This window comes from Acomys minous (assembly GCF_964271855.1).
Source record: "Acomys minous genome assembly, chromosome: 14".
In the NCBI taxonomy this organism is placed as follows: domain Eukaryota; kingdom Metazoa; phylum Chordata; class Mammalia; order Rodentia; family Muridae; genus Acomys; species Acomys minous.
In genome coordinates this window covers 66,055,433-66,069,241 of record NC_140496.1, presented here as the reverse complement: position 1 = coordinate 66,069,241, position 13,809 = coordinate 66,055,433, and the positions used below count along the sequence as shown (strand labels likewise).

Genomic DNA, 13,809 nt, shown 5'->3' with positions numbered 1-13,809 from the left:
TTAGGAACACTGGCAATTCTTCCAAAGGACCCAGGTTCCGTTCCCAGCACATAAATATGACTGTAACTCTGTATATAACTCCAGCTCTAGAGGAACCAGCCCTCTCTTTAGGCATTGCATGCCCATGGTGCACAAACACACATGCAAGCAAAAACCCATATACAAAATAAAGATAAATGAATCTTTAAAAAAAAATATTCTGAGAGCTTATTATGGGCTGTTACCCTTTAGTCTTAGCCTCCCTACTGGAGAATGATCTCTGGTTTTCTTGAAGCAATAGCTTATTGATGACGCAAAACAATTAGATATGAGATATTGCTCTTCCCGGATTGGTTAATTTACTGACTAAAAGAACATGGTCAGGGATCCGTTATCTTCTTCCCTCTGTGATGACCTTATTCTTAGTTACCACACTTGAGCATCAGGTGTTCAGTTGCTCAAGTGTTTACAACACAGTTCATATACACAAAAGCCTAGCTGGTCGCTGGAGGGTTTTGTTTTGTTTGTTTGTTTGTTTGTTTGAGTAAGAAAGCATTTGCTAGATGCTCTCAGAGCACTTGGCCATGTTTTATTGAGTCTAGCTGGACCATATACTCACCCCTAACCAGCTGTGGCCATAGGAATGGATTGCTGTTGTTACGTTAGACTAACCACAATGTAGCAATGACAAGAGGTCAGGTCCCTCTGTGTGCACAAGGACAAGGAAGGAGATTGACTCTCTCAGGAAAAGTGGACTTGATGAGCAGGGACTGTCAGGTCCCTGAGTGTTGGGCAGGCAGGAAAGGTCTACTATCGCTGGTAACTGTTCATGGCTTCTCTCTCTCTCTCTCTCTCTCTCTCTCTCTCTCTCTCTCTCTCTCTCTCTCTCTCTCTCTCTCTCTTCTAAGAGCTCTTAAAACAATATTCTCTCACCTTTTATGAGACTGTTGCCTTAGGCTCTGCCTGCGTTACTTTCCATTGGCAGCCCCCGTTGGCTTCCTGCTTGTCTGCTCCCTCTGTTGTCTAACAGCTCCATCTTCCTTAGTCCTGCAGAGTGGTCTTTCTAAAATTAAACCATGATTATATCATTCCCCGCTTTTAGTCCTTCAGTATTTATCCACTGACTGTTAAGGAAATTGAAAGTTCTGGAAGCTAATAAATAAGAGCCATTTCAGTTTGCAAATCATTTCTGCTGCCTCACCTCTTCTACCCGCCCTCCATGTTCTCTCTCCCCCCTCTCCTGCCCCTCCATACTTATGAGGAATATTGTCATCATAGGCTTCCTAGAGCATCCCGCACTATTTTAGTGTCTTTGATGTGTGACTTGACACCATGCGTGTATGCCTCCCTCCCCTTGCCCTGTCAACTCATGTATCACTAGAGATTCAGCTTAGTCATCCCTTCCCACTGAGGACGTCCCTTCCCCTCTCTTATAATTGTGCCTTCCTTTACCGCAGCACTTATCAGATAGTGCTATCGGAAGTTGCTTTCTGTTTCCCCGTACTAAGCTATGAGAGTAAGAATAAAGGACCCAGGGGTGGCTCAGGAAAGGACATGAGACAGGCCCTGGGCTCCATCCCCAGCACCAAAAATGGGGAAAACAATCTGTATTCCTGGGTAACGCCTAATGTGATCTGGAACACAAATGCTAACAGTTCTTTTCTGAATAATGTCTATCACAAGTGGTATATATGTACAACATGTTTATGAGACACATATATGAAGCACACACACATATATAGATAGATATTCACGTGACAGTTGTCTTGATGGAGCCAAAGAAAGTCATAAGGAAGTATGGACTCGGCACCATGCTGTCGTGTGTGTGGTGTGAGTTCTTTGAAGACAGAATACGTTTCCTGCTCCTCTCTGATCGCCTGGGTCTATGTAAGAGTCTGGCACATAAAAGGAACATTAGCATGTGTCGCTTCCCTCACAGAGACTCTCTTATTTCTGCTCTTATACCAAAGCACAACAGACTGGATGACTCAAACAGAAATACATTGAGTTCTCACCATCGTAGATGCTGAAAAACCTCAGGTCAAAATACCAGCAGATCCCGTGACTGTGGAGAGCCTAACTTCCTGCTTTGCAGATGATCGGCTTCTTGATGTGTCACTATGCGGCAGATTACAGAGAAAGGGCATGTGTTCTCTCCTCAGCTTAAAGGACATTCACCCAAGCCTTAGTATACTCCGTGGTAGGACACATTGGCAGAGGTGCTAGGTCCTGGGTTTAATCCCCAACACCCTAAGCAGAGGGATGCATTAATCCCTCCACCAGGGCTTCTGTCTCATGGCCCGATTACCTCCCAAAGCCCACCACTCCATACCATTCTGTCGGAAGTTAGACTTTCAACATACAGAGTCTGGAGAAGCAGAAGCCTGCAACCCATAACAGAGATCCTTAGTGCCAGTATGAAACCAGTATCGCAACAGTAGGTGGGGAGTTAATGGGCAGCTCGTCTTTATTTAAGACTCATTTATTGGCATTTGAACCTTGATGTGAATAGAACTGAAAAGTACTAGATTATCTAAGACAAGTCGGTTTGAGAGCATTAATGGCCTTGAGTTGGCCTTGGTACATTATGACTAGCAGAGCTAAGGGATGGGGAGGGAAGGGGTGGGGGAGGGGAGTTAATATGGCCAGATGGTCAGAGACAGCATAGAGAACTCTTTCAAGAAGGGTTGTTCTTGTGATTTTTTTCATTGCTTTTGTTTTGGTGGAGGAGGAATGAAAACTGATGCAATAGTCTGGAGAGATGTGGGACAAGGTTTGGTTTGTCCCTGGTGATAGGAGAAACCCCAGCATGTTTGTGTGTCGGTAGCGATGCTCTAGCAGACAAGGGGGTAAGTTAGAGTGCCAAGGAGCAGGGGAAACTACAGAATAAACATGGCAGGCAGGAGGCCTCCAGAACACAGGCTTATCATCCACAGTATCTGAGCGGGAAGGCAGCAGCGGCGCAGGTGCAGGCGGGCGAGTGGCTGCGGCTTCTGTACGAGCTTGTGGAAGTTAAGTGCTCTCGACCGCCCTTATTTTCTGAGTGAAATAGACAGCAAGGCCATCAGCGGGAGAGAGAGCAGGAAGGAGGCCCTGGAGCTTTAATGGGGAGAGATGAGTATGGAACAGTACATATTGATAATAGATGGTCAAAGAAGCCACATGCGTCTCCAGATGCTTTGCATGGACCTATCCTGGCCTTTTCTCCATTGTTGCTCCACTAAAAGGCAGTGAGACCAGACTGACCGTGTGAAAATTAAGCAGCTGTTGCCTGTGTCTTGAAGTGTGCCTGAGTTGCTGCATTGGGGGCTTGCACAGTTCTCTGGGCTCTTATCTGTTTCTCTTCTCATACCAGTTAAAAAGTCCTGGGCTAATGCTCCACTGTGCAGTGAGCACCATCGTGTTGCATGTGGGCCTGGTGAGATGGCTCCTGGGAGAGGTCCTGCCACACAGGTGTAAGAAGCCGAGTTTAGATCCTCAGAGCCCGTGTAAAGCCTGGCACAGTTGCACACGCCTGTGCTGCAGAGACGAGAAGAGGAGACAGGAGAATCCTTGTAGGCTAGCTAGCCTGGCAGGGGCAGCAAGGAGACCCCGCCTCAAACGTGGTGGAAGAAGAGATTGCCCTCTGCCCCCTGCACATTCACTGTTGGATGTGCACGCCTACATACACACGTACATACACATACGTTATACACACGCACACCTGCGCACACACACACACACCAAAAAAAACATTGAAGCAAACAACCTCAGCATTGTTTGAAACATGTAATACAGTTTACTACATGTTTGTAGAGGTACCCTTAATCCAGTTTTTGTTCATTGTATGCACTGGCCATGTGTGGCAGAGGTGCACACCTGTAATCCCAGCACTTGGAGAGGCAGAGGCAGGCAGACCTCTGTGAGTTCGAGGCCAGCCTGGTCTACAAATTGAGCCCAGGAAAGCCAAGGTTACACAGAGAAACCCTGTCTCAAACAACAACAACAACAACAACAACAACAAAAGAAACAAAAAAGCCCCCCAAAATGTATATACTTAACAGTGATGTAAGGGGTACCCTTGAACAGTGAATCTGGGGTAAGCAACATCAGAAGAAAGGCTAGAACAGCGTTGGTAATACCCGAGCTTTCTGGGTAGTAACGTGGAAGAGGAACAAGTTAAAACTGAACTTCTGGGTAGCAGCAGAGAGTGTAGACGTGGGCTAGAGCTGTGAGCACGGGAAAGAAAAATTCCCTAAGAGTCCCAGCTCAAGGATAGTTGGCCAGGCAGAAGGGGAAGATGAGAGAGGAAAAGGTGCCCCTGCTAAAGAAGCGAAGAGCTTCCCTCTGAGTGTGCGGAGAGTAAGGACTTAACCTGCAATCAGCCCCACCCCCTCCCCTCTGGTTAGCGCAGCATAGAGTAGGATCCAGAACAGGCTGGACAGAGCATCACGTGAACGCAACCGCTTGTTATCCCCCTCAGTGTGAGGTGAGTGGAGGTGTCACTGTGAGTAACGCTGCTTGTTTGATACGCCTTGGTTGTACTATCCAGCCATGTGTTCATTTCAGTGTTTACAGAAATGTACTTAGCACAGCACATCGAATCCATGAGAAAAGGTGAGTAGAATACGATGTAGGTCTTTATTAAAAAGCGATGCATTAAGGGCCCGTGGGAAGCAAATGATAAAGCAGGTAGTGGTGGTACAACGGCAAGAACCGAAAGGCTTGAGAAAACTCGTGGGTTGAAGGTCTATTTTGAGGCGATGCGATAGAGCCTACTAGGTAGTCTATTAATATGGCTCTCTTTCTTTTCATAGCTGGGCTTTGCAGATCTAAACCTGGCAGAGTTTGCTGGGTCAGGAAATACCACCCGTCGCTGTTTACTGGAAGGCTATGACACCAAAAATACAAGACAAGACAATTCCATCCTCAAAGTAAGCAAGCGCTCTTCGAGATTTGTGTACCAATAAAGGGGGGTTTCCTGCCTCTCACTAAGCTCGGGTATCTGTTGTCATGGATACAGTGGGAATCCGTACTGAGGTCATAAGCCTTCATGCCACTAGGGAAGGACCCTTCACACCACAGAAGCAGCGAAAAGTAATGATCATCTTCATGGTTCAGTGGGATTCTCACCGGTACTGTGACAAATACACCACCACTGCAGCCCAAGAGCTTGCTAGGGAAAAGAGCACAGTGATCAGATACATGGCTTGAAATATGTATAGCTATCTGGACTAGAAAGATAGCTCAGCGGTAAAGAGCACTTGCTACACAACCATGCCGAGCTGAGTTCAGCATTTGGGAGGTGGAGGCAGGGAATTTCAGGGGTTCAAGGCCAGCCTTAGATACATGAGACCTTGCCTGGAAAAACCAAAGTGGGAAAAGAGGAAGTTGAAAAGAGAATTGCATTAATGAGCTTCTGTTGTTCTATTCCTCTGAAAATATCTCAGGACACCCGCATTCACCCCCACGGGATTGGCCAGGCTACAGAAATAGATTTTCATAATGGAGAAGGTTAGGTGCCTTCTGTAAGAGATGTCGTGAGTGACAGGGCTGAGACCAGCATGCGTATCTGCTGTCTGGTGGCCTTCTCACATGGTCACGCCCTCTAACCCCATTCTCAAAAGCCACCAACTGTGCTGTTCATTCTGAATGGCCCCAAGCACGGTACTAAAATTCAGCCTCCTCACATGTTCCTTACATTACGAAGCATATAACTCATCTCTGAATAGCACTGCTTTCGGGGAGTGGGGTGACTTCTTTGTGACAAGTGCTGTAACGATCAAGTCATCCACACACACACACACACTGAAATTGCTGCCTAATTTTAGGTAGTGTCCCCCCCCCCCACTCCTTCCACCATCTCCCTTGTTCCCAGCCCTCTTGGGCTCCTCATGCAGCTGTCTTCAACGCTGCCCCTTTCTCATGGTCCACCAGGCCTCACTTGCTTCCACTTCCCCGTTCTCTAGCTCAGACGGCACTGTCCACAATGGCCGGACCTAAATTAACACTCGAGGTTCCTTTGCCCAGTACTGTCCCTGAATATCTCCAGCCCTGCTTGGTTTGACTGTGTGTCCTCCCAGACTGTGTGTCCGGCTACTGAACATCACCAGAGGACGCAGAGATGATTGGGCACTAAAGAACTCGGGCTCACCTCCAGCTGGTACCCATACCCTGCCTCCCATCCCAATTTAGATATTCTCCTTCCTGCCTTCCTCCCCCCACCCCCACCCCGCTTTTTCTTTTCTTTTTTGTTTTGTTTTGTTTTTCAAGACAGGATTTCTCTGTGTAGCCTTGGCTGTCCTGGACTTCCTTTGTAGACCGGGCAGGCCTCGAACTCACAGCAATCCGCCTGCCTCTGCCTCCCAAGCACTGGAATTAAAGGCGTGCGTCACCACGCCCGGCTCCCATGCTGTTACCTCCGCTAAGCTTCTCCTTTATTGAAAAGGGAGAATTCATTAAAAATAAATCTCATCAGCCCAGCCTAGAGCTTACACTTCTGCTTGCCTCTCCAAGCTTGTTACAGTGCACGACTGCTATCTTGCCTGTGGGTACAATGGATGATGAGACCCTCTTCCTATTAGAAGTCAGCCCTTGCTCTTGGGCTCTAGAAGGCACACGGGCATAATGGAGGGTTTTCCCCCTTGGGTCATCTATCTGCTCTCCTAGTCATCTCTCCCATTAATGAAGCATCCTTGTCAGCATACAAAGACACAGTTGTGTGAATCCATATCTTAAGAGTGAAACCCAGCCTCTTATCTTTTATCTCTTACCTCTTACCCACTTCTCTGTCCTGCCTCACTGCACAATTCCCTCTATCCCAAGACGCTCAGATAGTCACAAGTGCTATCCTATAGAGTTGGAAACCAGATTGAAAGAGTGTATGGAAGAAGAGGCAATAAGAAACCCAGCACAGCAGGATAGGTGTGAGACTTAAGGAAGAAATAAAATAAGAGAGAGACAGCAGTGGAGGCCCTGGGGTAGAGAAGTTATAGAAAATGCATGCCACTCATTAGTTGGAAAGTATGCAGTAATTTGTAGGTGTCCTGTTTGTCGTTAAGACTATGACCTCTAGCTGGGCCTAGTGGCCCACACCTGTAATCCCAGCACTCAGGAGGCAGAGGCAGGCAGATCACTGTGAGTTCAAGGCCAGCCTGGTCTACAAAGCAAGTCTAGGACAGCCAGGGCTGCACAGAAAAACCCTGTCTCAATAAACCAAACCCTCCCCCCCAAAAAAAGACTATGACCTCGAACTAGAGAGGAGGCTCAGAAGTGAAGACCACTGGCTTTTCTTCCAAAGGTCCTAAATTCAATTCCCATCAACCACATGGTGGCTTACAGCCATCTATAATGAGATCTGGTGCCCTCTTCTGGCCTGCAGGCATGAAAGCAAGCAGAACACTATATAAATAATTAATAAATACATCTTTAAAAAAAAAAAAAGGACTATGGCCTCAATACATATAGTCCTGGGTTCTGCCCTGTGAGTCAGAAAATATCCCTTATTCTCTATGGTCTCAAAACGAGACTGCTTCTCTCTCATGGGCGTGTTGGAGATGAAATGAGAAGATGTGTATAGAACACATAGTTTATATCTGGAACGTAAGCTCCCAAATCAAGCCAGATGTGAAGGTGCACATGTGTAATCTCGGCACCCAGGACGCTGAGGCAGGAGGATCACAAATGCAAGTTATCCTTGGCTATCTAGCAAGTTCCAGGGTAGCCTAGACTACTGAGGCTCTCCCAAAGAGCCAAAACAAACAAAAATAAATTCTCAAGTCATTACCATTGTGAATGTCATCATTATTACTATTCTTATTATGTGAATTTGGGGCTAGGAATATTGCCTGGTTGGTAGATTTCCTGCCTGGCATACACAAAGCCTGGGTCCGATCCACAGACCATATAAACCGGGTGTGGTGGCACGTGCCTGGGATCACTGCATCAGGAAGGAGGAAAAGGCTAAGTTTGAGGCCACCATCTGATACGTACTGAGTTCGAGGCCGGACAGGCTCAGAATAAGTGAGATTGTCCTGTGGTTGAGTCTTAAAGGTTAATCAGCAACCAGTGAATATCGGCATCTCAGAAGGAAACAGCGAGGCTTTGGTCTCGGTCCAAAAGCTGGCACAGAGGGAAGAAGCTCTCTGCCCCATAGACCCTCCACAGGTATCCCGTGAGGCCTCAGCCTGGGAGCTGGAGGACCTGCTTATCAAATGCTTACATCCCACAGGAATCAGGGGCAAACACAAGACAATCCAGACACAGTGCGTGCTAAGGAAGGATTCTTGCTGGGGACATGCATTTTATTCTTTTCCAATAGAATCTTTATAATCACAAGGTTTTGGACATTAAAGACAATTTTGTTCCTTTGTTTTTGGTTTTGGTTTTGTTTGAAACAGGGTTTCTCTGTGTAGCCTTGGCTGTTCTGGATTTGCTCTATAGACCAGGTTGGCCTCGAACTTAAAGAGCTCTGCCTGCCCCTGCCTCCCCAAGTGCTGGGTAAAGCTAATTTTTTTAAATCCATGTCTACATAAAGCAGTAATTGAATTTTACTCATTAAACATTTATTTCACATAATGTTTTCTAAATAGAAAATATTAGACTGGGAGGTGTGGAGGAAACACAGATTAATAAAGGCTGGCTTCTCGTGAAATCTTTTATAATCGTGTTGTTTGATGCTCTTTTGTTTAGGTTTTGATTAGTATGCAGCTGATGTCTGGTGACCCATGTTTTAAAACGTAAGTTGATAACCAGTAAGTGAATTGTTTAATACAAATGGAAGCAGCTTTGTAGGCAAATAGTTCCTTTCATGGGAGACTGACTTGAACTTTGTAGGAGTGACTGCTTCCTAGTAACAACTAATCTCACCGCTCTCAAAATGAGACAAGTTACAGGTCTTTGGCCATCGTTGGGTTTTCGGGTTTAAGGTGAAATGGACAAACTGAAGGTTTAATTTTGCTTTCTATTTTCTTTTTTTTTTAAGGTCTGTTTATTATTATGTATACAGTGTTGTGCCTGCATGTACACCTGCAGGCCAAAAGAGGGCACCAGATCACATTACAGATGGTTGTGAGTCACCATGTAGTTGCTGGGAATTGAACTCAAGATCTCCGGAAGAGCAGTCAGGGCTCTTAACCACTGAGCCATCTCTCCCACCCCTGCTTTCGATTTTCATACTCACTTTCTCAACAGATACCCAGTAGGTGCCTTCCAATGTGTGGGACTGCAGTCTAACCTCAGACACAGCAGTGAGCAAAAGAGACCGCGTTCTACCACCTTAGAACTTACACTCTAAGAGAGAAACAGCCAAGTAGCGATAAGCCGAGAAACAGAGCCTGGAACAGATGTTTGTGAAGGAGTAACCGGGGAGCACGGTGATGCCTCAAAGAGCTGGCGCTGTTTTAGATGGAGGATCAGGGAAGGCCTCCCTGGTTAAGATGACATTTGAGTAGAGACTTGAAGGAGGTGGGAGGCGAGCCACACAGATAGTTGAGGAAAGAGTATTCAAGGTAGAGGCAATACAGACAAAAGCCTTAAGGAGCCACGTTCCCAGCATCCTCAAGTAACTGCCTGGAGACCAGCATTACCAAGAGCAGAGGGACTAAGGAGCTTGGTCACAGGAGATGAGGGCAGATGGTCATCTTGTGGGCCTTGAAAACGGCTCCACTCACCTTCTGATTAAGGTGGAAAGCTGCAGAGGTTTCAAATGAAAAGTAAATGATCTTATTTGCAATGCAAGGTAGCAAAGAGACAGTCTGCGGTGGGGAAAAAAAAAAAGAAGAAGACGGAAGAGGCAGATTATGTAACCACTTCATTAGTTAATGTTTTCTCTCCTGAGAAGCCACAAGAGAAACAATTCAGAGTTCAGGTGTAAGACACAAGGAGACCCACATCTGAAAAGAAGAATTTGTTAAAAAAAAAAAAAAATTCCAGTGTGATCCAAATTCTCTTCTTACAAAACGAGGAAGGAAGCTAAGACTGAGCAATTGTCCTGACCAAGTGTGTCTGTGTGGACCCAAAGGTAAATAACCACTGGAGAGATGGGATGCCCTGCTCCGCTGGACTCCTGGGGGATGTACACATGGCACACCGGCGTGACTGGGGCAGAGAGCAGAGGGCCTCTAAACACCACTGCTCCTGGAAAGCCAGGAAGCCCTCGCTGAAAGGGTGGCCCTAGGCTAAGTGATAATGATGAATATGAATGTATGGATGGTACATCAGTACCAGAGGGCACATAGCAGGAGGGGAGGAAAGGCATGCCAGGAACACGCACAGGGCGTGGTGGTGGCCGCGCACGGGGTATTTGTGGAGCAGCCAGGAGATAATGATATCATTTTCCACAGACCCTGAGCATTATTACTATCAAATTAAGATAATTCCCATTTCTTTAAACTTCAGCGATGCCCTATCAAGGGATCCTGACAAAGAGTATAAAACATTTTTGAGCAAAAGAAGTGATAAAACTGAGCCATTCTCTGCGTGAACCTTTTATTTATTTTTCCTGTGAATATTCTGTGGAGTTTGGGTTTTGTTGTGGTTGGTTGGTTGGTTGGTTGGTTGATTGGTTGATTGGTTCGTTGGATTTGGGTTTGGGTTTGGTTTTTCGAGACAGGGTTTCTCTGTGTAGCCCTGGCTGTCCTGGACTCACTTTGTAGACGAAACTGGCCTCGAACTCACAAAGATCCACCTGCCTCTGCCTCCTTGAGTGCTGGGATTACAGGCGTGTGCCACTTCATCCAGCTTTCAATGGAGTTATTTTTTTAACCAAGTTGTTTATGTCATTTAAACATATAACCCACCTGTGCCTTCTGATATAAGCCTATATATAATTCTAGCACTGAGAAACCTGAGGCAGGAGGATTTTCATAAGTTCAAGACTAGTCTGAGCTGCAGGCAGGTTACCAAGCCACAGAGAAAGGTTGTGTCTCCAAAACTATAGCCCATGGGGGCTGGAGAGATGGCTCAGAGGTTAAGAGACCAGGCTATTCTTCCAAAGGTCCTGAGTTCAATTCCCAGCAACCACATGGTGGCTCATAAATATCTATAATGAGATCTGGTGCCCTCTTCTGGTATGCAGGCACACATGCATGCAGGCAGAATACTGTATAAATAATAAATATTTATTTTTTTTAAAACTATAGCCCAAAAATATTACAACAAAAATTAAAATACAGTTATTGGTAATTGAAGAGGTTTATGAAAAGCCTTGGGTGTCATCCTAGGAGCTTGAGCTTTGATGCGAAGGCACTAGTGAAGGATTAGCTCTGGCTTTAAGGCAGCAGCTCACATAGCCCAAGTTGATATCTACCTTGCTCATGCCTAAGGACAGTCTTGAACTTCTGCTCCTCCTGCCTTGACTTCCTGAGGTTACAGGACTGTGACAGCACACTGTGCACTCTCTTCAGAACTCCGCGAGACAGCACTCTTTCTGGTCACAGTATCTTGTCCAATAAAAACCTTTCTCCACAGGTCAGCTGTTAAGAGCACCTGCTGCCCTTTGCAGAGGACCATAGCTCAGTTCCCAGCCCCCATGCCAGGTGGCTCACAACCATCTGTAACTCTGGGTCTCTGTGGATACCGGCACACGTGTGTGCCTATGCACAGGCACATAAATAAAAATAAAGTCTTGATATAAAAATCTTTCACGCCTTCATTATTCAGGTTTTAAGGTTTTAAAGGATACTTACGGATTATTTAATGGTTCAGTTCCACCCTCAAAAGGATAGTGCTCATAAAGAGCTGACTACGGCAGGTGCTGAGCACACAGCCTCTAACAGTGGTTCAGACCTTCAGGCTCATCACACATGACTCAAGGCCTGATGCTTAGAATTATCTCTTCACAGGCCGCCTTCCACGTCCACGTCAATCCCAATCGCTGGGGAATCCGAGTCTCTGGAAGAGGACAGAAAAGGCGGCGAGACCCTCAAAGTGCATCTTGGAATAGCAGGTATGGGTCTGCACCTTCCTGGTATATAAATAATAAACTATTATCTTTCCACCCTTGTCTGTCTTCTGACGTCCCATAGCCCCCAGCAGGATGGGAGGGAGCTAGTCACATCGCACCCACGATCAGGAAACAGCGAGATAAGAGCTGGTGTTTGGCTGGTTCCTCTTCTTCTTTATTCAGCCCGGGCCCTCAGCTCGGGGAATGGTTCTGCTCACGCTTAGGGTAGCTTTTCCCTCCTTTGCAGAGGACCAGCAGCCTGCCTGTTTGGCAGCATTTGTTGGCCCAGCTGTGCACAGTCTCGCGTATAGAACCTGCTGCTGCAGTACCTTCTCACTCAGCTGCCTAAGTTAGCAACAGTTCTGGTTTCTGAGTGTTTGACACTAGTGCTGAACAATCACAGTTCTGTCTTCTGTGGAGGAATAGCTGGTGCCACAGAACTGTGCACATGATCGGGGAGCTACTACAAACAGTTTGGGGACTGTTTTGTTTTAACAGTTGCTTCCAAACTATGTTCTGTTATAGGTTTCTTTTATTTTATTTGTGTTCTCGTTAGGGTATTGTGTGTATGTATGTCTGTGCACCATATGTATGCAGTGACTGTATAGGCCGGAAGAGGTGTTGGATCTCCTGGAACTGGAGTTGCAGGTGGTTTTGAGCTGCCATGTGGGTGCTGGGAACTGAACCCGAGTTCTCTGTAAGAGCAGCTGGTGCTTTAAACACCAGCTGTATCATCTCTAGTCTTGTATTCATTTTTTAAAGAATTTTTCATCCTGGGTCCTGCACCCTATGCTGTGTTGACAGAAGTTACAGCATTGTCCCATGTGTAACCTAGCACTAGGAAGGCTGACATTATGCAATAAAGTATATTTTATTCACTACTGAGATGAATTCTGAAGGAATAGGATCTCCTCCATACCACCTAAAAAAACAAAACAAAACAAACACACTACAGGGCCAGGGCATGGTGCGCACCTGTAATCCCAGCACGCAAGACATCAAGAGGAACAGGAGTTGAAGACCAGCCTGGGCTATTTAGTGAGTCCAAGGATAGCTGAGGTTATGTGAGAACCAGTCTAGATGGATGGATGGACGGACAGACAGACAGACAGATAAGAATTTGTAAGAAAAAGATTGACTTATTAGAGAAATGTTGAGCATAAAAAAAAAAAACTAGTGGTTTTAAGACACCCTGCTAGTAGACATGGAAGTTCCCTAACTTTCCAATGGACTAAGAGATTTAAGCCCTCTTTAGTTTCTTGCAGTGCTGTCTGTTTGATTGTACCAATTTGAAGGACTCTATCACTTTATAATTTATTTTCCTTGATTATGAGCTTGCGAAGTTATAAAACGTACAGGTAAAATACAAATAGGACGTTGACTTGGTAGGAATAGTAACATCAAGTTGTGTGACTTACTGCAGATCTTTCAGCAAAGAGCGCCTCTGTTCCTGATGAACTTGGAGCCTGGGGACATTCTAGGACGTCAAGCCATGCCAGCCAGCAGTCCAAAGTATCAGGTAGAAGCCCACAAGGGAGTCAACTCCTTATTGCTCTAAAGCGGTAGTTCTCAGCTGGTGGTCACAACCCCTTGGGGAGTCACATTATCAGATATCCTGCATATCAGACATTTACATTATGACCCATAACAGTAGCAAAATTATAAAGTAACAATAAAATAATTTTGTGGTTGTGGGGGAGGGCTCACCACAACCTGAGGAACTGTATCAAAGGGTCGAAGCATTAGAAAGGTTGAGAACCACTGTTCTAAAGAGGCTTGAAGCCAGCTGTGGTAACATACACCTGTTATCCTAGCAATGGGAAGGCTGAGACAGAAGGATGGCAAGTTCAAGGCCAGCCACTGCTTGCTGCATAGCAAGTACCTGTCTCCAGACAAAACAAAATTCA

General features: G+C 46.0%; 1 protein-coding gene across 1 annotated transcript in view; it reads left to right on the top strand.

The window, feature by feature from the left end:
- The window catches only part of EEIG2 (EEIG family member 2), a 46,358-nt gene that overhangs the window by 27,346 nt on the left and 5,203 nt on the right, over positions 1–13,809 (top strand). Inside the window, exons 4-7 of the mRNA XM_084757476.1 lie at positions 4,776–4,892; positions 8,650–8,696; positions 11,802–11,905; positions 13,326–13,421. Of these exons, the coding sequence (XP_084613602.1) occupies positions 4,776–4,892; positions 8,650–8,696; positions 11,802–11,905; positions 13,326–13,421 (364 nt within the window). The remainder of the gene's footprint in view (positions 1–4,775; positions 4,893–8,649; positions 8,697–11,801; positions 11,906–13,325; positions 13,422–13,809) is intronic.